Consider the following 27,716-nt stretch of genomic DNA (forward strand, 5'->3'; position numbering starts at 1 on the left):
AAAAAAAAAAACTACAATGAAGTATCACCTCACACCAGTCAGAATGGCTATCATCAAAGAGTCTACAGATAATAAATGCTGGAGAGGGTGTAGAGAAAAGGGAACCCTTGTACACTGTTGATTGGAATGTAAACTGATGCAGCCACTACGGAAAACAGTATGGAGGTTCCTTAAAAAACTAAAAATAGAGCTACCATATGATCCAGCAATCCCATTCCTGGGTATATATCCAGAAAAACAAAAACTAATTCAAAAAGATATATGCACCCTAATGTTCATAGCATCACTATTTACAATAGTCAAGACATGGAAGCAACACCAGTGCCCATAATATATATATGTGTATATATATATAAATTGGAATATTAATCCACCATAAAGAATGAAATATTGTCATTTGTAGCGAACACAGATGGACCTAGAGAATATTATGCCTAGTGAAATAACTCAGAGAAAGGCAAATACTGTATGACATCACTTATAAGTGGAATCTAAAAAATAATGCAAATGAATCTATATACAAAACAGAAACAGACTCACAAACATAGAAAACAAACTTATGCTTACCAAAGGGGAGGGGGGAGGGGGAAATTTAGGAGTATGGGATTAACAGATACAAACTACTATACATAAAATAGATAAGCAACAAGGATTTACTGTATAGCACACAAAATTAGACCAGTATCCTATAATAACCTATAATGAAATAAAATCTGCAATAAAACTAAAAAACAAAACCTGAATCACTATGCTGTATACGTGAAACACAATATTGTAAATCAACTATACTTCAATTAAAAGAAAAAAAACTTGTCTTCCCTTACAAATCTGTTCCTCCACTACTGTTCTTTTAAAAAAGCTTTAGCGACAGACTGCAGACTTTTTGCCTCTTTCTCAGAAAAGCCTTTTTTCTCTGGTCACCGCCTACAGATCAGAAAAGGTCTCACAGATATCTGCTGTTACGGAATCTTGTACTCCTTCACAGCACTCATCACAACCCTCACTACAGATTATTTGTGTAACTGTTTGATGTGTGTCTTCCATGTGATTGCCTTGCTTCCCAATGCATCCCTCAACTTTTAGCACAGTGATTGGCTCATTTTAGTTAATTTAAATGTTTGTTGAATAAATCCTTGAGGGGAGAGGGAAAAAAAGTAAATCAATCAATCGATTGATTGATGGATCGATCCTTAGTGAGGTATAATTCATATACGATGAACTGTACATATTTGAAGTGTCCAGCCTGGTAAGTTTTAACAAATGTTTCTACCACTACTGAGGCAAACCCTTCTGACTCATGAGAATTTTCCAGTCTGGCTGGTGGGAATAAACCCTGTGGTGCCAGCCACGGTTCCCTGTAATCCTTTCAGATGGTTCTCTCTTGAGCCTCAAGTAGTTTCCTCACAAGATTGCACTGATCAGTACTCAGCTGATTACTTTAGGAGGACCCTCTGCAGATCTCCAGGGTTCTCTCTGTGCAGCCCTCTCCCCTCTGGTACTCTGTCCTGACCTCTAGCTGCCTTGGTCTCTCCAGATGCTTAGCTCTGTTTCTTCAACTCAGGGAGCCTGCTGGTCTCTGCCTGGGTTCCCCCTCCCTGCACTGCAGCCTGGAAACTCTCTCAAAGCAGTAAGCTGAAACAATCACAGTGCTCATCTCATTTACTTCCTAATTCTCAGGGATCACTATCTTTTGTTGCCTGATGTCCAGTGTCCTAAAAACCACTGTTTGTATATTTTGTAATTAACAAAAACTGTTTCAGGTGGGAAGGTGAATCTAGTCTCTGATATTCCATCTGAGCCAAAAGCAAAAGTCCTTCCACTGTTGTCTGCATGCCTCTGACCTACATGCCCAGGGGAGAAATCTTGGAGTCATCCTTCTTTTAAAAAAAAAAAAATTATTTATTTATTTATTTGCCTGCGTTGGGTCTTTGTTGCTGTGCGCGGGCTTCCCATTGTGGTGGCTTCTCTTGCTGTGGAGCGTGGGCTCTAGGTGTGCGCGCTTCAGTAGTTGCAGCACACGGGCTCAGCTGTTGTTGTGCACAGGCTTAGTTGCTCCATGGCACGTAGGATCTTCCTGGACCAGGGATCGAACCCATGTCCCCTTCATTGGCAGGCAGATTCTTAACCACTGTGCCACCAGGGAAGCCCCTGGAGTCATCCTTGACACCTCCCTCCCCCTCCTCTCATCTTCCACAGCCAATCAATCAAGACTTATTCTTTGTCTTAAATCACTCTCAAATTCAAGGACTTCTCTCCCTGTCCACTATCAGTACCCTAGTTCTAGGCACCACAGTCTTGGCTATTGCAATGACCTCCTACTTAGTCTGTAGTTCTTCTCATGCCCCCCTCCAAACCATTCTCTACATGGCCAAAACCTGAATATTGCTTGCCCATGCCCTTAACTGACTTGCTAGTGCTCTTAGAATAATGTCCAACATCTTTAACACAACTGAGAAGTTTTACATGATCCAGCAGTCACTGTCTGAGTTCCAGTCACATTTGCCTTCTTTCAGTTCTTCAAAGGCACCATGCTCCTTCCCACTACCATATTTCGATACTTCCTCTAGAAAGCTCATCTCCCTTCCCTTCACTCAGTTAATTTCTACTCATTCTTCATACCTAAATATCTTTTTTCTCAGGAGAACTATTCCTGCCCCACGTTGTACTTAGAAAAACTTAGTGGCAAATAATTATTTGTGTAATGCCTTATCTACTAGAATGTTAGCTCTATGACAGCAGGAACCATCTCTGTCTTATGTACTGTCAAGTCCTTGGTGCCTAGAACAGTACTGTGAAGATACACAACAAATATCTGCTGTATGAAAGTCAGATAATAGAAAATATATATATTGGTCTCTGCCCCTGGTTCCTGGCACAAAGCTCCTAAAACGCTTACAATTTCCTAAGAGTGTTAGAAGCATCTTTTATTTCAATATTTGGTCTTTGACTCGATTCCTGACACAAAGTTCCTAAACCCCTTGGAATCTCCTGGGTGACGGCAGTATCTTTTGTTCTAATGAGGTGACTCTTGGTGTACTCCAGGATGGGGGCTGGTCAGCAGACAGACCAAGCTATGATTAGAATCTTGGGATTCTCAACCCCAACCTCCATTCTCCAGAGAGGAGAGAGGCTGGAAATGGAGTTAATAATGTCTCATGACTACATGATTGAAGCCTCCATAAGAAAGCTTCCAGGTTGGTGAACATGTAGAGTTGCTGGGAGAGTGACACATCTGGAGAGGGCACGAAAGCTCCATGCCCCACGCCACATACCTGGATGTTCATCTGTATCCTTTATCATATCCTTTTATAATAAACTGGTAAACTGTAAGTAAGCTGTTTTCCTGAGTTCTGGGAGCTGCTCTAGCAAATTAATCAAACCTGAGGAGGGGATTGTGGGAACATCCGATTTACAACCAAAGCACAGGTGGACTTATAGTTGGCATCTGATGGGGGGGGCAGAGGGGAGTCCTGAGGGACCCAGCCCTCAATCTGTGGAATCTGATACGATCTCCAGGTAGATAGTGTCAGAATTGAGTTAAACTGTAGAACACCTAGCTGATGTCACAGAATTGCTTAGTGTGAGGAACAAAAAACTCCCACACATCCAGTGTCATGTTGTGAGTGTGCTAGAGATGTGAGAGTAAAGGAGACACATGGGAGGAGTAACAGGGGGTCTTTCCTATACAAGAATTAAATACTATGTCTTAAAATATAGAATTTTAATGCTGTAAGGATCTGAGAGGTCTTTAGTCCAACAACTTCATTTTTCAACTGAGGAAGCTGATGCCCAACATCACACAGCTAAATTCCTGATAAAGGTGCACTAGGCAATAGTAAAATCTAAAATTTACCAATAGCTTACTAGGTGTCACATACCATACTACGCATTTTTGTTTATTGAGGTGAATTCAAATTTTTAAAAGTGATTTTAAAGTGTGCAATTCAATGGCATTTGGTATATTCACAATATTGTGCAACCACCACCTGTATCAAGTTACAAAACATTTTCATCACTCCCCCCCCACCCGCAAAACACTCCTATACCCATTAAGCAGTCACTCCCCATTTCCCACTCTCTTTTGTCCCTGGCAACCACCAATCTGCTTTCTGTCTCTACGAATTTACATACCCACGATGTTTCATACAAATGGAATGATATGTGATCTTCTGTGTCTGGCTTCCGTTATTTAGTATAATGTTTTTGAGATTCACGCACGTTGTAGCGTGTATCAGTACTACATTTTTATGGCTAAGTAATATTCTATTGTATGTATATACCATATGTTTATCCATTCATCTGTTAATGGACATTTGAGTTTGTTTCCATCTTTTGGCTATCATGAATAGTACTGAATGAACATTTGTGTACAAGTATCTGTTTGAGTACTTGTCTTCAATTCTTTTGGGTATATACCTAGTAGTGGAATTGCTGGGTCATATGGTAATTCTCTGTTTAACCTTTCAAGGAACTGCCAAACTTTCACAGTGGCCACACCATTTTACATTCCCACCAGCTATATATGAGAGTTCCAATTTCACCATATCCTTGCAAATACTTGTTATTTTCTATTATTATTATTATCATCATTACTATTACTATCTTAGTCGGTGTGAAGTGGTATCCCATTGTGGTTTTGATTTACATTACCCTTATGACTAATGAAAGATGTTTAGCATCTTTTTATGTGCTTATCGGCCATTTGTATTTCTTCTTTGGAGAAATGTCCACTCAAGTCCTTTGCCCATTTTAAAATTGGGTTGTCTGTCTTTTTGTTGTTGAGTTATAAGAGTTCTTTATATATTCTAGGTACTAGGCCCTTATCAGATATATGATTTGCAAAAGTATTCTTTCAATACTGTATTATATATTTGAAAGTTGCTAAGAGAGCAGATCTTTAAAGTTCTCACCACTAGAAAAAATTTGTAACAATGTGTGATGACAGACTTACTGTGGTGATCATTATATTGTAACATGAAACTGTTATATGTCAATTATATCTCAATTTTTAAAAAGTTTTCTCCAATGGTTGCCTTTTCACTTTCTTGATAATGTTCTTTGATGAACAAAAGTTTTAAACTTTAATGAAGTCCAATTTATCTATTTTTTCTTCTGTTGCTTGTGTTTTTGGTGTCATATGTAAGAATTCATGGCTACATCCAAGGTCATGAAGATTCATACTAGGCATTTTATAATCATTGTCCAATTTAATCCTCTGAAGAACCCAATAAGTATTATTATTACCTTCATTTTACAGACAAGGAAAATGAGGCTCAGAGAGAGGTAACTTGTCAAGTTAGTATGTAGAAGAATAGGTCTGTTTCCAATGACCAGGATCTTATAATTTCCAAGTCAGTTTTTCTCTGCACACTCACAACACGGCAGCTTGTTTCCCCAAAAAGGGCATGATGGGGGACAAAACAGAAGTCATGGTCTTTTTGTAACTAAATCTCAGAAGTAGCATTCCATTACTTTTGCTATCACTGATCCAGCCCACACTCAAGAGGAAAAGATCACACAAAGGCATAAATAAAGGCTGCCTACCACACCAGGGTTCTGTTTTTTTTTTAAAGGTCAGGTCTTTTATTTATTTATTTATTTTTGGCTGTGTTGGGTCTTCGTTGCAGTGCGCGGGCTTCTCATTGTGGTGGCTTCTCTTGCTGTGCAGCACAGGCTCTAGGCGCGCGGGCTTCAGTAGTTATGGCATGTGGGCTCAGTAGTTGTGGCACACGGGTTTAGCTGCTCTGTGGCATGTGGGATCTTCCCGGACCAGGGCTCAAACCCGTGTCCTCTGCATTGGCAGGCGGGTTCTTTACCACTGTGCTACCAGGGAAGTCCCCAGGGTTCTGTTTTAATGTTACACATCTTCCCTGGCTGATCTCCTTCCCATCTGTGGCTTTAACTAGAACCTACAAACTGATGATGTCCAAAACTCTACTTCCTGTGCTCTAGATTCATACATTCAACTATCTCCTGGGTATACCCACCTAGATAGCCTACACTTACACTTACAACTGAATTCCCCAATCTTTCTTCTCAAAGGTGCTCTTCTTCCTATATTTACTCAAGCCAGAAACTTGAGTCACTCTTGATTCCTCATTCTTACTGCCCAGAACTCCCTGACACCAGTATATCCAATCAGTCACTAAGCCTTTCCATTCTACCACTCAGACTTCTAGAACCCATCCCTATTCTCCATTTTCACTGAGAAGTTAAAAGAAATCTAACTTGTCTCCCTGATACCATTTTTCTGTATTACCAATCCATCTTCTACCATGTTGGCAAAGTGAGCCTTTTAAGAAAGTAAATATGATTACATGCCTACTATGCTTAAAACTTCTCATATGCTGCCCATAATGATAACAACAGTTATTTTTTTTATTTTTTATTTTTTGCGGTACGCGGGCCTCTCACTGTTGTGGCCTCTCCCGTTGCGGAGCACAGGCTCCAGACGTGCAGGCTCAGCGGCCATGGCCCACGGGCCCAGCCGCTCCGCGGCATGTGGGATCTTCCCAGACCGGGGTACGAACCCGTGTCCCCCACATCAGCAGGCGGACCCCCAACCACTGCGCCACCAGCGAAGCCCAACAGTTAATATTTATAAGCACCTATTAAGTGCCAATATTATGCTAAGGTTTTATAAATAATATTGTGTTAAATCATCAAAACAATACTCTAAGGTAACAGATCTCAAAGTGAATGGTCAGGAAACCTCTGGGGACCCTGGGGATCACTAAGCCCCTTTGAGAGGGTTCCTGAGTTCAAAACTATACATATGATACTAAGATGCCTTTTTCACATATTCTCTCACAAGTGAACAGTGAAGTTTTCTAGGGACTACCTAACAAAAGATAATCATAACATATTGAAAGAAGCAGCAGATATGAAAATCCAACTTTTTATCAATCCAAACATTACGGACATTTGAAAAATGTAAAAACTGCCACTCTTCTCAATATTTTTTGTTTGGAAAATAGTTATTCTTCATAAAAATATTTATGCTAACATGTAATGGGTTTATTCCTATTTTTAAATTAATTAGGGACTTCCCCAGTGGTGCAGTGGTTAAGAATCCTCCTGCCAATGCAGGGGACATGGGTTCAATCCCTGGTCTGGGAAGATCCCATATGCTGCAGAGCAACTAGGCCCGTGTGCCACAACTACTGAGCCTGCGCTCTAGAGCCCACGAGCCACAACTACTGTGCCCATGCGCCACAACTATTGAAGCTCACACACCCTAGAGGCCACGCACTGCAACTACTGAGCCCACGTGCACCATAACTACTGAAGCCCACGCACTCTAGGGCCCCCGTGCCGCAACTACTGAGCCCACGTGCTACAACTACTGAAGCCTGCATGCCTAGAGCCCATGCTCCGCAACAAGAGAAGCCACCACAATGAGAAGCCCGCACACCACGACGAGTAGCACCTGCTCGCCACAATTACAGAAAGACCGCACGCAGCAATAAAGACCCAATGCAGCTAAAAATAAATTAAAAAGTAAATTAATAAATATTTAAAATTTTTCTGTTTTAATTTCTGAAACAGTAAATATACATATAACCCACATAAACAAGAACTCTTTGGGGTTACCATTAATTTTTAAGAGTGTAAAGAAGTCCTGACACCAAAAAGTTTAATAATTACTGTTCTAAGGTTTTCATCTCCATTTCACAAATGAAGAAACTAGGGCTTAGAAAATTAAGTTACTTGCCTAAGTGGTAGATTGAGATTCATAATAAAGCTGTATGACTCCAGAACCCAAGCTCTTAATCACTATTTTGTCCTTTCCTATTAGCTATTTATCACCTGGTTCCTACTTACTTATCTTCAGGTAATTGTTCTTCCCCTTAGGTTATATTCAGGTCATGCTTCTCTCCACTAGCCTTAGTTTCCTCAAACAGAGGTGTTTCTTAGACTATAGTTTGAAAATGCAATTCCTATAAGTTAGTATACTATAATAAGATAGTATACTCTTCCAAAGCTTTCTTTAAACTGGATAGACTTGGTCTTCCCTGGTGGCGCAGTGGTTGGGAGTCTGCCTGCCGATGCGGGGGACACGGGTTCGTGCCCCGGTCTGGGAGGATCCCGCATGCCGCGGAGCGGCTGGGCCTGTGAGCCATGGCCAGTTTTGCAACCTACCAATTATAGATAAGATATAATTCCTTGGTTCTGGCATCTTAAGAGGTTCTCTTCTCTGGTGGTCCAGTGGTTAGAACTCAGTGCTTTCACTGCCCAGGCCTGGGTTTAATCCCTGGTTGGGGAACTAAGATCCTGCAAGCTGGCAAGCTGGGCAATGAGCCAAAAAAAAGTTTCTTCTTAAAAACAATCTCCCAAAATGTCCAACAATTATACTAATCTTCCAGTGGACATGTTCTGGATCCATGAAATAGGGACTTAAAGTCATTGCTCACATGTTTTACATTAGTTACAATATACTCATTTATACAAAGGGTCTATGAACTTTAAAAGAAAAACTATGCTGAACAGTAAGCCCCTAAAGACTGTGTACAGTGCTAAAGCTGATTCCCTAAATCTTCACAACAAAGATGCCCAAACAAGCTCTTTTTCCTCAGGCTCTTTTTCCTTTTCTTTCTAGTTGACTGGGGAATTGGACACAGGTTCATTTTCACAAGATGTATCTCTAATCCCTATGAAGTTGTTGCCTTTTTTTTTTTTTAATGTTTAAAACTATTCCTCAAAAGAAACCTATCTAGCGGGCTCAACTGTTTCTAAAATAATCCACTGCACAGGGTGGATTTCCCACTCCAGGTCAAACTGTTAGGTCTATAAGCACAGCACTTATCTAAGTCATTAATAATCCAACTGAAATCAATGGCTCCAGTGTAATTTCCTGTGGTTTCCGCATCCCACCCAAACAACTTTTCTCTGTTCTAACAATTCTCCATTACTTAGATCTGCTGTTTCCATTTTATATTACCAATTCACTCTATATTTCTTATACCACTAGCCATAATGGTTTCCAAATACATACAAAAAGATATGCCTTCTGTTTTTACAATCAAGTGAAGCAAGTTTTAATTACTAATGTGAAACTAAAATCTTCCTCATTCTTTCTTTTCCTATACTAAAATCATTATATGCATCAACTGTGTTGTTAGTTCATTATACAAGTTCTTTTCTCATGTAGTGCCCAAGTCAGTCAACAGAGAAGACAGTTAAGATGCTTTGGTTTTTCAAGGAAAGTGGCTTTCCAAGGATTTGCAAATGACAAATGGTAACACATATAAAAATGCATCACTCAACAAGATTGTCAGGAAACTTACACATCAAATCAGGAAACTAGTGAGCTGAGGAAAACATACCTTCACTTTCTCTATTTGAATTTTTTCATTCAATAGCAATAATGATATTCTGATATTCCCAAGGGGGAGAAGAAGTGAGAGAAGAAAAGAACTAGCCAGCCCAAGTTACGCTAGTAATTTACTATTTATTTTTAAAATACTACAGCTTTGACATTATCACAACCTAAATTAAAATGACAGGGGTGGCATTAACAAAAAAGGAAAATATTGCCAAACTAAAATTCAAAATTTCTGTTTAAATTAGAGAAATCTGAATATGGATTGCATATCGGATAATCATATTGTATTATGTTAAATTTCTTCAGTGTGTTAACTGTATTGTAGATGTGTAGGAGAATGTCCTTGTCCTTAAGAAATAATGCTGAAGTATTTATGAAGTGTCATGGTGTCTGTAGCTAGTTCTCAAATACCTCAAGAATAAAACAATAAAATTTAAAATTAAATATATATAGATAAAGCCAATGTGACAAATGTTAACAACTGATAAACAAGGAGAAGGTACACAAGTATTTATTGTACTATTCTTGAAACTTTTTAAAGAGATTTAAAACTTGACAAAACATAAATTTAAGAGAAAAAACAATCTTTGGTTCATTAAAATACACCATTAAGAAGGGGAAAAGGTAAGCCACAGAGTGGGGTAAGATATCAGCAATTTACATAACTGACGAAGGATGCATATCAGAGACATATAAAGAACACTTGCAAATCAATTTTTAAATTGACAATCCAGTTTTTAAAGAAGAGCAAGAGATACCAATAAGCACTTCACAAAAGAGGTTTTCCAAATGTTCAGTAAACATATGAAAAAGCAATCTCATCAGTCACTAGGGAAATGAAAATTAAAACTACATTGAGATACCATTCTATCTATTTTAATAGCTAGATATTAGTAGACTGAGAATGTATCTGTTGGTAACAACAAAGAACAAATGAAATTGCCTGTGGGCTTGTAAACTGGTATAACCACTTTGGAAAACTGGAACTATCTACTAAAGCTAGATAGTTATACACACACACACATCCACAACCTAGCAATTCTGCTCCTCGTTATATACACAACAAAAATGCGTGTACCATAAAAAGACATATACCAAGAATGCGCATAGTATTTACTTGTAATAGGCAAAAGCTGGAAATAGTCCAAATGTCCATTATTAGTAGAATGAAAAAATTAATCACATTGTATTCTTACAATGATACACCACACAGCAATGAAAATAAGCAAATGACTGTTAAAGACAATGACATGGATGAATGTCATAATCAAAACGTTGAGCAAAAGAAGCCAGAAACAAAAGAGTATACAGTTTGCGATGCCATTTATATAAAGCTCAAAAACAAGCAAAACTCTTTTATGATATTATAAGTCACAATAGTGCTTGCCTTTGGGCAAAGGGCAGGTAATGACTGAGAGGGGTATGAAGGAGGTATTATATATAGGAAAGGTTCTATTTCTTGATCTGTTCTGGGTGTGGTTATATGGGAGTGTTTTTATGAAAATTCATTGAGCTGTACCTTATAATTTGTGTACTTTTCTCTATGTATATTAGAATCCCATTTTGAAAACTTTATTAAAGAACAAAAAGATGATGGAACAGTGGAATATTTTTATATCCTGAATCTGAAGTCTTATTTTAGTTCTTTTCTCTTTGTATTCTGTATCCAAAACTTCAACCTGTCAAATTCAACTATTCTCTCAAAGGATTCTTCACTATTACCCAACCAATGTTAAATGTATTCTCCTATACTAGAGTCAATCAAATGTCACAGTTCTTCCTTTAAAAATATCATTCTATTTTTACATTATATTTCTCAAATCTTTTTCAGTTACACCAAACATTGGCAGCTTTTGCCAAGCTTTTAATTTAGACTTACTGGTTAGAGATACTTCCCTTATAGATACAAAAAGTCAATATTTTTCTAGATTTCCTACAGCAAAGTGCTCTGTCATCACCTATAAATTCTCATGCAATATCATCACCCTCCTAGATCATATTTCTGACACAAAACAGTATTACGAACTAAGAAAAAAAACAAAAGAAACTGATATTACATTTAAAACAAAAAAACACTCTTCATTTTGTTGAAATCTCTAGATGTCAAAAACTAAATGAATAAACAAACCAAAAAAAAATCAGAAAATGTCAGTTTACTTCTCCAGGAGCAGAAACAGTCATTCTTACACCCAAAGCCTGGAAAGAAACTCAACTCATATGCATACCTACTGCAATTATTCCGTTCTCCTCTCCTCTTCTTCATAACAAAGCTATATATTCCAAGCCAAAAGGAAAAAAAATTATTAGGTCCATTTTACTTCTTGACCAAACAGCTGCAATTCCATTTAAGACTAACATACATTCTAAATGGTTCTTTGCGCCTACTGAGTAGTTAATACTAGAGTTCAGTTCTCCAGCTACAGGGAAGAATGGCTGAAAACATAAAGCTGGACAAAATCTTGGCCAAGGTTTGTTTATGAAAAGATGCCTCTTTTGCCAACTAAATCATCTCTTGCCCCTGACTTAACAGCTTACCATTCCTTTTGTTCCCAAACTTCTGGAAGGACATGCTAAGGATGGGAAATGAAGTATCATTAACTTTCACTTTGCTATTCATCACTTGCTTAAAATGATCAATTGTTGTTAATGGATCTAGTCATTTTTATTTAGAAACAGTCCATAAAAGAGTTTAAAATTTTAACTGTGCAGGATATTAGAAGATCTTTCAAGTAACTATAATTTTGTTTCTCATATGGGACATAATTTTTCTTTATTTTTTTAGATAGCTTTCCCCTATTCAGAATAGAATGTAACCATTGTTGATGATTTAGAAATTTCAGAAAAAAAATTTTTTTTAAATCACTCAAGATAGCCATTAAAACATACTGGTGTTTTTCCTTCCAGTCATTTGTCTACGCCCATGCTCTCAAAACAAAACAAAACAAAAGAGAAAAAAGAAAAGGAAGGAAAAAAAACTGCTGACTTGTGTTCTGCAGTTTTTCATTTGCATTTTCACTTGCAATTATCCTTACATATAATGAGCATTCTTCTGTCCTTAAATGCTCTTTATTGCTTTAACAAGATTTTTAATGGCTATACTGTCTTCTACTGTATAAATAAACTATAATTCACTTGGTTATTCAATGTTGACTTTAAATTCTTTCACTATGTACATCCCCTTACCTATTATACATTTTGTAGAACTATGCAGAATGCTACTTTGAAACCAACCCCGAACAAATTAATTTAAGCCCTGCCTGCTTACCTCCATCCTTCTCCTCCCCACCCCCAAATCAGAAGAGAATAAAACACCCCACGCATTTTACGGTAAAATCCTCTTTGTGTGTAAAACCATTTCAGAGGCAATGTTGGGTTTATGAAATAACTTGACTAATGGATAAAAGATATGAATGCTTATAAGCCTTAAAGGTAATTTGAGGCTTTGTGTATCCTAATTTGTTAACCAAGGGAAAAATGAGAAATAATGGCATGTTTTTTTCCCCATTATCGTAATACATTTTTAAAAACAAAATACTTAAGACTAAGTTGAAAATTTCTAATTATAAGGAATACCCCTAATCCCTTCAAAGTGGGATTTCTAGATTTTATACTGTATTACTACCTAAATAGGATGCCACGCTAATGACTATGGTGAGATGGTATGGCAATGCATAAAACAAAGAAAACAACTGGCACTTGAGAAACGCAGATTACAACACTGCCCATACGGTGCTTTTGAATCAAGTTTGCTGGCTTTATTTTTCAGGTTAAAATAATTTAAATTATATTTTCTTCAATTCCAGTCCTTGTTAACAGAGATGATCAAGAAACATGAAAAAAGTTCATTTTTACAAGTGAAGAAATGAACATAAAAACAAGATATTAATATTCTGCCTACCAAGTTGCCAATGACTTTAAAAAATTATAATACTTGGTGTTAGCAAGGAGGTAGGGGTAGGAAGGGCCTTTCTGGAAGACAATTTGGCAGTATACTTCCTTCTCAATTAGAGATCCCACAAATCTCCAACTACATGTAAAATTCAGTCTTCACTCATAGGAAGACGTAACCCTGGCGCTGATATAATCCAAATGTTGCTGTTAATTAATAGATGCGTCAACATCAAATATTTTGGGCCAATTACAGTTACTCAAATGTAAACTACTGAAATTTTTTTCTAGTTAACAAAGATTTGGATGTCTACCATATACAAAGGCCATAACAATTTCCTGAATAGCTATAGGTAGCTAACTGAATGAAAAAGAACTACTGTGGAAGAAAACTATGTGAACATAATTTATTCAACTGAGAGGCTTAATGATCTGCCAAAGCTTATAGGAACCCCAAAAATCCATTTCTGAAGTTATGAATATCCTATTTCACACACTCATTTCCCTGAGGAAACAAATAACTATCTAAAACATTACATGTTACCTAGGTGATGTGACTAGACAAAAGCATTGTTTTCATCCTGTTAATAACACCAACCTATACAAATGGCTTGTACTTATTTCTAAAACAATTCAGATGCCTGCCTACTAAGGGACATGTAAAAGAATTAGGTGATTTTTTTAGTTTAACCCAATCTCTCTCCTCTTTCTGACTTCCCTGTCATTAAGCAGGCTCAAAACATCATGGTAAACTCTAATCACAGTTTACCCCCTAAGATTCATCCAGACAGTTTACCTACCTAGTCCTGAAAATGATATACCTGAAACATCTACTGCTGGTATGCTTCTTTCCATTATCACTGCCACCATTCATTCAAGCCCTCAATTCTTCTTGCTGAACTCACAGTCCTTGCTAGCTTCCAGCCTCCTGTCTCTACCATTACATTCTGTCCTATGCATGATGCCTCTTAAAGGTGTGTGACTTCCCTACTCAGAAATTTTCAGTGGTAGAATTTTTAATGACACAGAAAAATACTTAAGATAGAATGAATGGGGAAAAAAGCATAGGCAAAAACTATATACATACACTATAGCCTCGGTTATGTTAAAAAGCATGTCTGTGTATACATATGGGAACAAGAAAAAATGTAAACACACACATCCCTACATAAAGAGAAAAGGGAGGGCCAGGAAACACATCAACTGTTAACAGTGGTTATCTCTTACTTGTAAGGCTATGGTCATTTCTACTTTCTTCTTTATAATAAACAGATTTGTGGTAAAGTGTCTTTTAGTAAATAAAATATCTCTACAAACCATCTATAGTGAAAATATAGTTAATGTTATAGCCATTAAAATACTTTTTAAAGAATATTTCACATGCTCCCCATTTACCTATGTCTAATTCCTCACCCCCAAGAGTACAAGGCCCTCCTCAGTCCAGCCCCCATCTCCCTACTCTTATTCCTTATGACCTCTAATATAAACTGGGCTCCTTAAAGACCAGATTAAATCACTCATACTGTTCCTTGAGCGTAGCTGTTCTTTCAAACTCTCCTTGCTCCAAATGTTCACTCCACCTGGAATATGGTCCCTTCCCATTTCCATCCATCAAAAACCTGTGTTGTTTAAGGTCTATTTTCAATGATCCAGAAATAGCAAATACTACCACACCCCTTTCCCTGGTCCACAGCAGACAACACTAATTGACTTATCTGAATCAAGATTCCTCAAAATCCTCAATTCAGCAGCCCTAGGAAATCCTTACTAATCAATCTACGTTGACATACAAAATGAAACTTATCTGCCATTCCTGTAGCAATCTAATGTAATTGCCTCTTCTCCCCTATCCCAAAAGTTCTTAGTACTCTATGGAGCTTATCTCCTCTACCTTCCATTCAGAATCATTTACTTGGGGCTTCCCTGGTGGCGCAGTGGTTGAGAGTCCGCCTGCCGAGGCAGGGGACACAGGTTTGTGCCCCAGTCTGGGAAGATCCCACATGCCACGGAGTGGCTAGGCCCGTGAACCATGGCCGCTGAGCCTGCGCGTCTGGAGCCTGTGCTCCGCAACGGGAGAGGCCACAACAGTGAGAGGCCCACGTACCACAAAAAACAAAAAAAACAAACAAGAAGGGAATTTTTTTTAATGTGGAGAGATGAAAAGGAAAAATAAAAAGTTAAAAATCAAGTAAGGCATCAACAAAGTTAGGCAAGTAGTCCAGTAAAGACATAAGAATTTGTACCTAAATCAGAAACCCAGTTCAAGAGATATGGGTAGAGGAAAAGCCAGAAGTACAGTAAGACTCATACTGCCATCTAGAGGTTAAAGGCTAGTGAAAAATCATTTTTCTCCTCAATCAATCAAGTAGAGTTAATTTAACTTTTAACTATTATAGATAGAGGTACAGGCTTTGTAAAGTAAGCCAGTCAAAGAAGTCTGATGTCAGGCCACAAAGAAGAATATCCAGGGTGTAAGAGTCCCACCTATTCTCTCCCTGCCCTCCTTCACAGATTAAAATAAGAAATTAAAAGAGCTAACTGTTCTTTAGAATTTTCTCTATATGGGAAACAATTTCTAACTACTACAAATGGTCACTTTTTCAAAAACCACATACCTAGATGGTGGAGAAGTCTACTTTACCACAGCCTAGCTTGGAAGCATAAGTTTTTCTTTGGTACCACCACCAAAGAAAGTTGTACCAGGGAATTCCCTGGTGGTCCAGTGCCTAGGGCTCTGAACTTCCACTGCAGGGAGTGAGGGTTCCATCCCTGGTTGGGGAACTAGGATCCTGCATGCCCCGCCACATGGACAAAAAATAAATAAAAAAGAAAGAAAAGAAAAGAAGAGAAAAGAGGGGCTTCCCTGGTGGCGCAGCGGTTGAGAGTCTGCCTGCCGATGCAGGGGACACGGGTTTGTGCCCCGGTTTCGGGAGGATCCCACATGCTGCGGAGCGGCTGGGCCCGTGAGTCATGGCCGGTGAGCCTGCGCGTCCAGAGCCTGTGCTCCGCAATGGGAAAGGCCACGGCAGTGAGAGAGGCCCACGTACCGAAGAAAAAAAAAAAGAAGAGAAAAGAGGGAGGAAAGAAGGAAGAAAGTTGTACCAAATAATTTCTGGTACAGACAACTTCATCAGTGTAGACTACAGGGATGACATAGGTTTTAATGGGGAAGTCTCAACCTTTTTTACAATAAAATGCTGCTTTTTAAAAACTGGTAAGTGATTAAATTTAGCCAAATAATAGTCCTACCGAAACAGCTAAATGAACATACAGGATTAAATGATAAATTAGCAGAAGCAACTACTTATATCAAAATAAGCTAAATTTCTTAAAGCTTTTTTAGACAGTAATATACTCAGTGTGATCTTATTTACTTAATAACTTTTTACCAATCTTTTCCTTATAATACAAGGTAATTTCAAACCAGTACAAGTAAATGAGTATAAATCAAATTGAGATTTTTATTATATGGTATATGGTGAAGTGTAATCAACAACAAATGCATCAGATTCAACCTCTTCATGATAAAGACACTCAACAAACTAAGAATAAAAGACAACATCCTCAGGGAGTTCTCTGGCAGTCCAGTGGTTAGGACTCCATGCTTTCACTGCCATGGCACGGGTTCAATCCCTGGTCAGGGAACTAAGATCCCACAAGCCTCACAGTGCAGCCAAAAAAAAAAGGATAACATCCTCAAACGGACAAAGGGCATGTACAGAAAACCTAATATCAGACTTAGTGCTTTCTCCCTAAGATCAGGAGGAACACAAGAACGTCCACTCTTGCCACTTCTATTTAACACTGTACTGGAATTTCTAGCCAGGGCAATTAGGCAAAAATTAAAAAAAAAAAAGGAAAGGAAAAGAGAAAAGAAAGAAAGAAGGGAGGGAGGGAGGGAGGAAGAAAGGAAGGAAGGGCTGGATGATTGGAAATGAAGAAGTAAAATACCTCTATTTGGATATGACATAATTCTGTATAGAGAAAATCTTAAGTAATCTACTAAAACACAATTAGAACTAATAAGTGAGTTCAGTAAAGTTGCAGGATATAAGATCAATATACAAAAATTAATTGCATTTCTCTACAGTAGCAATGAGCAAACTGAAAATGAAATTAAGAAAACAATTCCATTTATAATAGCATCAAAAAATTAAAATACTTAGGAATAAATTTTAACAAATTAAGTGTAAAACTTATACTTTGAAAACTACAAAACATTGTTCAAAGAAATTAAAGGAGACCTGAATAAACAGAAAGACATACCACATTCATGAATCACCTTAATTTCATTAAGATGGCAATACTCCCCAAACTGATCTACAGATTCAATGCAATCCTTACCAAAATCCCAGCTGACCTCTTTGCAACAACTGACAAGTTAAAATTCCTATGGAAATTCATCGGATCCAGAATAGCCAAAAACAAATCTTGAAAAAGAAGAACAAAGTTGGAAAACTCACACATCCCAATTTCAAAACTTATTACAAAGTTACAGTAATCAAGACAGTGAGGGACTGGCATAAGGATAGAAATATAGGTCAATGGAATAGAACTGAGAATCCAGAAATAAACCCTCATGTTTATGGTCAATTGATTTTTAACAAAAATGCCAAGACAATTCAATGGGAAGGGAATAGTCTTTTCAACAAATGGTACTAAAACAACTGGATATCCACACTCAGAAGAATGAATTGGGAACCCTACTTCACAATATATATAAAAAATTAACCTAAAATGGATCAAATACCTAACTATAAGAGCTAAGAATAAAACTCTTAGAAGAAAGCACAGGCATAAATCTTTAGGACCTTAAATTAGGAAATGGTATCTTAGGTACGACATCAAAATGTAACCAACAAAAGAAATAACTGATAAATTGGACTTCATCAAAATTAAACTTTTGTGTCCAAAGAATACCATCCAGAAAGTAAGAAGACAACCCACAGAATGTAAGAAAACCTTTTGCAAATTATATATTGAATAAGCAACCTGTTTCTAGAATAAAGAACTCATATAACGCAATAATAAAAATACAAATAATCCAATTTTAAAATGGGCAAATGATCTGAATACAGTTCTCTAAAGAAGATATACAACTAGCCAATAAGCACATGAAAACATGCTCAATATCACTAGCTATTAGGCAAATGCAAATCCAAACCACAATGAGATATCACTTCTCATAATATATCCACTAGGATGGATTATGTAATAATTTTTAAAAAACAAATAATAAGTATTGGCAAGGTGTTGAGAAATTGGAACCTTCATACACTGCTGGTGGGAATGTTAAATGGTGAAGAGTCAGTATTGAAAATAGTCTGACAGTTCCTCCAAAGGTTAGATGTAGAGTTACCATATGACCCAGAAATTCCACTCCTAGTTATAAGCTAAAGAGAATGAAAACATATGTCCACATAAATACCTGTACATGAATGCTCACAGCAGCATTATTCACACTAGCTGAATAGAGGAAATAACCCAAATGTCCACCAACTAGTGGATAAACATAATGTGAATAACTGGTAGATAAATATATCTATACAGTAGAATATTATTCAATCCTAAAAATGAAATAAAGTATTGATACATGTTACAACATAGATGAACAATGAAAACACTATGTTAAGTGAAAGAAATCAGTCACAGAAGACCATATATTATATGATTCCATTTATATGAAATGTCCACAGTAGAAATTCATAGACACAGAAAGCATATCCTTGGTGGCCTAGGCCTATGGAGTTTGGGGGAAAATGAGGAGTGACTGCTAATGGGTACAGAATTTCTTTGAGGGGTGACGAATATGTTCTAAAATTGGTTGTGGTGATGGCTACACAACTCTGAATATACCCCAAATCATTGAATTGCACACTATTAATAAGTGAGTTGCAGGGCATGTGAATTACATACCAGTAAAGCTATTATAAAAAAAAGGAAAAAGAAGAAATGCATCAGAACCCCAAGCTTTAGCCCTAGTTTCAAATGGCACGGTCTTCTGCTTTCCCAATCATCACATCCTATTTAAAAATATCTTGAATATAGCCAGTAAGTAGGTCACCTGCATAACTACTACAAGGTTTGTAGCTTTCAAAGACGGGGGAAACCTTTTTTAAAAAAGGACAAAAACTGTTGAAATCACTATTCAGTGGGATTTACTGGGTTCAATGGGTCTTAGGAATACAACAAGGTACGTTCTGTTGCAACTTAACATGACTAAATCAGGATCATGCCCAGATCATAATAGCAATGGAGTAGGGGTCAGGTAGAAGATAAAACCAAACCATTACCAACAAGCTTCACACTATCTTTACTATGGGTGGTTGATCATCCACTGTCATAAGAGAAAAATTTCAGACATTATGAGAACTTCAAATGTTACTTCTCATCACTAAAACACAGACTATCCAGAAAAAGAACAATTTCTAGAAGCTTCCACTTTTTCAGTTTTAAGTCAGTGGATTTCATTTTAAAAATCTGTCATTTTGGGACTTCCCTGGTGGCCCAGTGGTTAAGAATCCGCCTGCCAATGCAGGGGACCACAGGTTTGATCCCTGGTCTGGGAAGATCTCACATGCCGTGGAGCAACTAAGCCAGTGTGCCACAACTACTGAGCCTGAGCTCTAGAGCCCGCAAGCCACAACTACTGAGCGCATGCTCCACAGCTACTGAAGCCCGCGTGCCTAGAGCCCCTGCTCCGCAACAAGAGAAGCCACTGCAATGAGAAGCCCGCGCACAGCAAAGAAGAGTAGCCCCTGCTCGCAGCAACTAGAAAAAACCTGCACGCAGCAATGAAGAACCAATGCAGCCAAAAATAAAAATATATATACATAATAAAATAAATTTTTTTTAATCTGTCATTTCATCTAAAGGCATCAAGCAGTTCATGATGCATTCAATCAGCAAATACACATTGCATGTTTACCATATGCCAGGTACTCTGTGGGCTACAAAGACAGCCCCAAAATATGATTCTCACCTGAAAGAGTTACAATTAATCCAAGAGATAAGACATGTACCAAAAATCTCCCAGAATGATAAAATGAAACAAACGAACTGCTCTAGGAGCAATTTGGGAGGCCAAGAAAGCGATTTCACTTTCCAGATCAGGTATAAAAAGGAAAGGCTGATAAAAGAGGTAGATTCTGGCTGAATAATGAAGGACAAATAAAAGTCCTAATATTAGAAATAGGTCAGGGAGGGTTTTCTGAGAAAAAGGAATAGCATGAATAGAATTAAGAAGATGGGGGAGTGTTCCGGGAAAAATATTTCAAATGAGGACAATGCATGGTGTTTTGGTAGAGGAGAAGTAAGAAGGCTAGACATCAGGTTCGGCCCCGAGTGAAGAGGATTCTGAATGCCATGCTAAGGAATCTGAATTTTATCATATGGGTAATGAAGTACTACTAATGACTTAAGAGCAAAGGACAAACAGAAGCAAATGGTACTTTGGAAAAATTAACCTGTTAGTGGTAAAAAAGATGGACTGATATGAGGTAGTTGAAAGGCAGGGAGGGCAGTTAGAAGGTGACTACAATAGTTTCAGTAAACAGGAAGGACACTGAACTCAGATGGAAGTAACAGAAATGGAATTCTTTATATGGTAAGGCAGTATTTTATATTTCTATATTTTTCATGGGAATTTCACATAAATTAACTGCCCAAATCAAGTTAGAGGGCCCCAATCATGAAAAGCTATAAATACCTATACAAAACATTATTGCATTCCAAAATCTGCACACCAAAAGAGCTGTCTGAGACATAAAAATGTACCAAATCAAAGGGCAGGGTTCATCTTCCAAAAGACACAATCTAGTTACTATCAGCCCTAGAAGGTTCACATTATCTCTATACTAACATTTAACAATGCTCCAGGGAAGTGACAAACAATCTTTTGAGGACAAATATTTTTTTGCATTTTTTTCTTTCCATCATCTTTATCAGTGCAGATATTTGCATGAAAACAGGATCACTGGTCCTTGGGGATTCATCAGTTCCTATTGCTTATTTTTCATCCACGTCATCCTCTCAATTAATGCAGGAAAGAGGATTGAGAGAGACTTCGAAACACCAGATTAGGGTGTCAAGTAAATGTCAACCCCTAGAGTAGATGAATAATCTGTAAGGACAAAAAAAAGATCTTGTTTTTATGCAAATACACTATACACAATAAAACAAAGAGTTTGTATCCAAGAAGTCCACTCCGTATCAATGTGATTCTTTCCAATTCTAAATTTAAAAACTATTTTCTGTATGTCAGCTAATTGTTATGATTGGGGAAAATAACAATCAGTAGCAAAGCACTGCTATAGAAGTTGAAAGAAGGTTGAATTTTGAACTAGAAAATAATTTTGAAAACTCTCAGCTGTGCTCATGGAACTCATCTGGCAGAATTTTGGTTCCATGCTTAAGGTGACTAAACTAGGTGACTTCAAACCCCGACCTCCAAAGCCTTAAGTTTCAGAAATATAAATACTTAACAATAATAATGATTTTAACTGTGTGGATTAAAAACTGAAACAAACCACACCAAGTTTTTGATTCTGTGGAAAGACATTAACACAGATTTATTGATGCTCAGAGAACCGACTCATTATTCTAAAAACTGATAAAGAGAAAGAATCATTCATCCAGTAAGAACAGCTTTCAAGGTAATAAATAATACATAGTCGATAAGATAAAGTTCTTTACAGAAAAATTCTAGCTAATAAGAAGGAATGACAGAATTAGTGTATTACCATTTCGCAACCTATAATAAAACAGTGAATTTAGGCAGTTTTCAAAGGCTGCTAAAACTCTGGGTGTAAGGGTGATGAAGAATTTTACAATGAATAATAGATGAGGCTAGCAATACCTTTATCAATGAATTAATCTTAACATCACAAAGAAAGACAAGCAGATACGATGTACCCTTCTATAGGATGTATACAACACCATTTATGAAATACTCTTGCCAAATTAAAAATAAAAATAAAAATCAATCCTGTATCTATGTGAGCTTCTAGATCTAGTTACTGGGAAATAAAAAGGGATAGATGGACATATTAAGCACTACCACAGGGATGTAAGCAAAAAATTCCAGAATGTGGAAAATTCTACAGAACAAATAACGGATAATAATAAATGGCAAAGGAAAATAAACAGGAGGTGGAACTCTGACAGATTAAAAGAGACTTAAGAGGGGCTTCCCTGGTGGTGCAGTGGTTGAGAGTCTGCCTGCCGATGCAGGGGACGCGGGTTCGTGCCCCGGTCCGGGAAGATCCCACATGCCGCAGAGCGGCTGGGCCCGTGAGCCATGGCCGCTGAGCCTGCGCGTCCGGAGCCTGTGCTCTGCAACGGGAGAGGCCACAACAGTGAGAGGCCCGCGTACCGCAAAAAAAAAAAAAAAAAAAAAAAAAAAAGAGACTTAAGAAACATATCAAATACAGTACCTTATTTAAATCCTGATTCAAACCAATCAACTATATAAAGACAATTGAGTCAACCAGGGAAATCTGAATCCTGATTGGCTATCTGATGACATTAAGCAAGTATATTAAAATTTTTTAGGCACAATAATGGAATTGCAGTTATACTAAAAAAAAAAGGAGAGAGAGAGAGAAAGAGAGTCCTTGTCTTTTGGACTCACATATGAAGTTATTTGGTAGTGAGACGATATGATGCCTGAGATTTGCTTTTAAGTAATTATGTAGGTTGGTATAAGTGAAACAGATTGGCCATATGCTAACTAGTGAAGCCAAGTCACAAGTATATGAGGTCAATATTCTACTCTCTCTCCTTTGGTATATGTTTAAAATTTTCCATAATAAAAAGTGGGGAAAAAATACTTCATTATCTTTCTCAGTAGGAAAATAGAAAAAGAAAAACTAATCAGAGGAAATTTAGTAATTTTATCTACAACAAACTAGAGACAACACTGTTGAAAAACACATTTGGTAATATAGCACCTTCTTGATATAATGAGCATAAAACTTTATTTCATAAGAAAAATTGACACAGAGAGATAAAGGATTGATCGCTGTGATCATTACAGCATGTATTATCCAGAGCTAGAAACAGAATCAAGTTCTATACTGTACAAGTCTCGCATTCATGAATTTAATAATCACAGGGCTTTCATTATAAACCCTTGAGGTCCATGACATACACGGTAATCAGCAATTTTGCCAAGACATAAACGTTAATCACGAGAAATAAATGACTAGTACACAGAGGAGTTAGGTAACAATGAGTGAACCTAGCAGACCACCTAGCAACCATACCAAAGCAGTTTTTTGTTCTCTGCTCCTTGATTCATGAAGTGATTAAAAAATGTTTTCTTGGTAAAAGAATGTCACCTGCTAATGACAGTAATGGAAATAAAGAAAATATAAAGAGGACTAAGGAAGTGTTGTCTATTAGTAAAAAATTAGAAGTTTTAAATTAAATTTTAAAGTGAAATGTTGAATTTGGTAGTAAAATCAATGATGTGGACAAATCCACTATATGCTCTATAAACAAGAGAAACAATTTGTGAAACTATTGTTGGGATTGTGCTAATCAGTACAAAACTTGCAGTTCTGAAGAAAGTTATAAGCTATAGCAGCCTCTCAAAAATGTGCATTTATGAATGTCTCTGGAGGTACATATCCAAGGAGAACAAAGTTCTAACCACTCTAATTATGTTGAGTATTTCTTTCAATTACAAAATGAAAATTTTCTACAATTCCTTTTCCAGTTTTATAATGAATACAGTATGGAAAGAGATATAGTTTCTAAAGAAATAATTTTAAGCTAAAAGAATGGACAGCAGACAGGAATAGACGAGAACTTTAAAAGCATTACTCATGCTAGCAGATTATGTTCTTGGTCTGTTATATAACCCTTCCTTTGGGGAAGCAATCCTCCCCTATTGCATTCCACATGACTTGAGTCAGACTAACCATTCCAACCTGCCTCTGCAGCCAGGCCCCAGGCCTGGCCCATCTCGGTGCTCTTTGCTACTTGGCCAAAGGACTGGTTCCAGGATAGATATGTGAGCCAAGATGGAACAGTCAGAGTCCTCCCCAGGACCTTTCTTCTGGAATATTCAGAAAAGATGTTCTTTCCTTTGGGATTACAAGATTTAAAGACATGAACTGGAGTTCCTACTGGCCACCTTCCCCAGTGCTAGATCAAAGAAGAATAATAACTCATGAGTGAAGCAGAGCTTTGAGATGCAAAACTCAAAAAGTAAGAACAAGAGCACATTCCAAAGACATTATTAAGAGTCATGGATCTGGGGAGGGATGGACTGGGAGTTTGGGATTAGTAGATGCAAACTATTACATTTAGAATGGATAAACAAGGTCCTACTGTATAGCACAGGGAGCTATATCAAATCTCCTGAGATAAACCATAATGGAAAAGAACATAAAAAAGAATGCATATACATGTATAACTGAGTCACTTTGCTGTACAGCAGAAATTACTACAACATTGTAAATCAACTATACTTCAGAGACTTCCCTGGTGGTCCAGTGGCTAAGACTCCCCACTCCCAATGCAGGGGACCCAGGTTCGATCCCTGGTCAGGGAACTAGATCCCAAATGCCACAACTAAGAGTTCACATGCCGCAACTAAAGATCCCGCATGCCACAGCGAAGAACCTGCGTGCCACAACTAAGACCTGGCGCAGCTAAATAAATAAATAATATTTTTAAAAAACTATACTTCAATAAAAAGTAAATAAATAATGAGTCATGGCTCTAGAGATGCTCAAAGCTATTTCTACTCCTACAATTTTGATTTATGTGAATAAAATCCTTCTTTTGCTTAAGCTAGTTTGACGACATTCTATCACTTAAAACTCTAAGAGCTTCCAATATATTTTCATTGTACGGCGAAAAACAACTTGTAACCTAGTAAACTCAGTAATTATTCCAGCACACTCTATCATAAGTGGCATACTTTTAATTACAATGGCTTCTTACCTTTAAAACACCTAATAAAGATACTTTCTGAATTATGACAGAACTCATCATGAAATATACAACATGCAACCCTGAATAAATGTGATTTGGGTACTCACACTCATCCAGCCCCAACTGATAGGCCAGGTTCTGAAGGCCTCGTACCTTCTCCATCAAATTAGCTGTGGTGAGGCTCCCCAGTTCTGAAACAGAATCATTTATTTCATTACCATTTCTTTCCACTGCTTTCTAGTAACAACTCATTCAGGTTGCAAATCCTTGTTATAAAAGTTTTCAAGTTTAATTCCTATAGAAAAATAGAAAATGGATTCATCTCTTCTCATCCAATCATTCCCCCTACACACACACACACACACACACACACACACACAGGCATACCAGTGAATTTTCCACCACTGCAAAATGCCTCAGATGAGCTTACCCACTTAATGAGAAGAGAGTCATCATAGACACAATAGTAAATTATGTGTTTTATCCTGAGGATCCTTTTATTACATTCATTTTGCCAATCACACAAAATGAATACACCATTAAAATATGAAACTTGTGATCCGACACAGAATTGAGAAAGCCTACAGACAGATCTCTGTCTCACTGTCATCTACAAGTCCTCATTATTCCAATTAATAAAACAGCAATAAAACACTCTTCCCTATTTCCCTAAGTTTAGAAAACAAAGACTAAATATTAATCCAAACTTTGCCTTCAAATCAAATTCCTATAAAAATTTTTACGTTTACCAGATAAGAAGACAGTATACTTAAAATAAAAACTTACTTTCCGAGATTTTCCTTTAAATAGCACCCAATTCCTTTTAGGTTTTAGACATAGGTCAATTTGCATGAAACATAATGCTCTGATCCCTTACTAAAACTTTAAAGTTTCCTTAGAAAATACATGCTGATGGGATATTATATAAATGTCTGTTTGGAACATTACAACAATGAACCCGAGATGCCCTTGAGACTTAATTTTCCCTTGGCTGGAGGAGGGGATCTGCTTTTAAGCATTTCATGCAGAAGAATGAATTACTTCTGAAGTCAAATAGAGGTGTTATTTTCTGCAACTAATCATGCCACACTCATTATCTATATCTGGCATAAGTAGGTTTTCTTGATCTGTTCAGCTGCTTAAATAGCTTAAGAATTCCAGATTTTTTACCTTAACTTCAGTCTATTACTTCACAACCATCATGAATCTTATCACCAGAAGGATGATAAAAAAATTAAATAAAGTAGAGCAAAATCAAAGAAAATTAATGTTTTTTAATTTAAATTTCTACTTTGTGGTTGAGTTCCAAGTCATTTATCAGACAACAATATTCACTACTTACAGTATTCTTTATGAGAGAAATTGATGAGATAGAAAGAACTAAAAGACAGCTCTTAACCCACTAAGGGGCTCTCAGTTAATAGTCCTGGCAGCAATATATGGCAGTAAATCCTAAATAAAGCACTTGTGTTATAGCGGTAAGAGACTAGTCTTAAAAAGATCATGGTTTGCGGCTTCCCTGGTGGCGCAGTGGTTGAGAGTCTGCCTGCTAATGCAGGGGACACGGGTTCATGCCCCGGTCCGGGAAGATCCCACATGCCGTGAAGCGGCTGGGCCCGTGAGCCACGGCCACTGAGCCTGCATGTCCAGAGCCTGTGCTGCACAACGGGAGAGGCCACAACAGTGAGAGGCCCGTGGAAAAAAAAAAAAAAAAAAAAAATCAGGGTTTAAATTTTAATTCTTTCTAATAAACCTTGGTTAATAAGTTAACCTCCGAAACTTAGATATCATACCTAATTCACAGGACCTGTATGAGAATTAAATAAGAAAATTTATGTAAGAGCTTTTACTTAACTCTAAGCATCATACAAAATAAAGTTAGTATTAAGGGAATTTAGCAGCAGAAGAAATCATTATTACTGAGTCTTGAACTGGCAGGATTTCTACACATGGAAAAGTAGAGAAGGGCATTTAGACATGAAGAACCATGAATAAGGATGGTTAAATAGGCAATTTGAAGCCAAGAATACTGGTAAGGGAATGAGAGAAAAATTGGAATGGTAGTTTGTTGAGGAGCATAAATGTCAGGTTAAAGGTTAAACGTCACCAGCACTGCTTACCTTTCAACATGTCGATATCATCACGTTCTATTTCAGCCATCCATTTGGGTGGAGAGCTAGTAATAGGCTGTCAGAAAATAAGAATATATCCATTCAGATATAAGCAAAGTATGAAGAGACTCTACTCTTCTTTCTTATAAGAAAAGGAGTTTTTCACACAGCCTTTAGGTTGTTTGAAAATACTGGCAAATTATAATTTCAAAGACTTAGATTTCTCCAGGTTCAGATATGGCCTACAAATAGAACCCTTAGAAAATAATACTGCTCATCTTTAAAAGCTGGTTTTAAAGAAATGATCTTGGAAGAATCAGGTCTGACCACTCTTACTGTTGTATGCATAAAAGATTGGTATCGTTGTGAAAGAAATTACTTGAAATTCAGTACTGGTGAAAGCCTCCAACTGAACTGTTTGAAACAATAATCAGGAAGTAACATTC

At 37.3% G+C, this 27,716-nt stretch overlaps 1 protein-coding gene across 4 annotated transcripts in view; it reads right to left on the reverse strand.

Annotated features, from left to right (window-relative positions):
- LIN52 (lin-52 DREAM MuvB core complex component) overlaps positions 1-27,716 on the reverse strand; it is a 115,714-nt gene that overhangs the window by 77,662 nt on the left and 10,336 nt on the right. For 3 of the 4 annotated variants that reach the window (XR_003002248.1, XM_024737851.1, XM_024737854.1), the window contains exons 4-5: positions 27,280-27,346; positions 25,267-25,350 (exon numbers count right to left, since the gene is read on the reverse strand). Coding sequence is in view for 3 of the 4 variants with exons in the window: in XM_024737851.1 (XP_024593619.1) it covers positions 25,267-25,350; positions 27,280-27,346 (151 nt within the window). In the remaining variant the exon portion in view is untranslated. Of the gene's footprint in view, positions 1-21,115; positions 21,336-25,266; positions 25,351-27,279; positions 27,347-27,716 lie in introns of those variants that run through there. The other variant, XM_024737853.1, reaches the window with a different exon arrangement.

This window comes from Neophocaena asiaeorientalis, unplaced genomic scaffold (assembly GCF_003031525.2).
Source record: "Neophocaena asiaeorientalis asiaeorientalis breed wild unplaced genomic scaffold, Neophocaena_asiaeorientalis_V1.1 scaffold49, whole genome shotgun sequence".
NCBI classification, from domain to species: domain Eukaryota; kingdom Metazoa; phylum Chordata; class Mammalia; order Artiodactyla; family Phocoenidae; genus Neophocaena; species Neophocaena asiaeorientalis.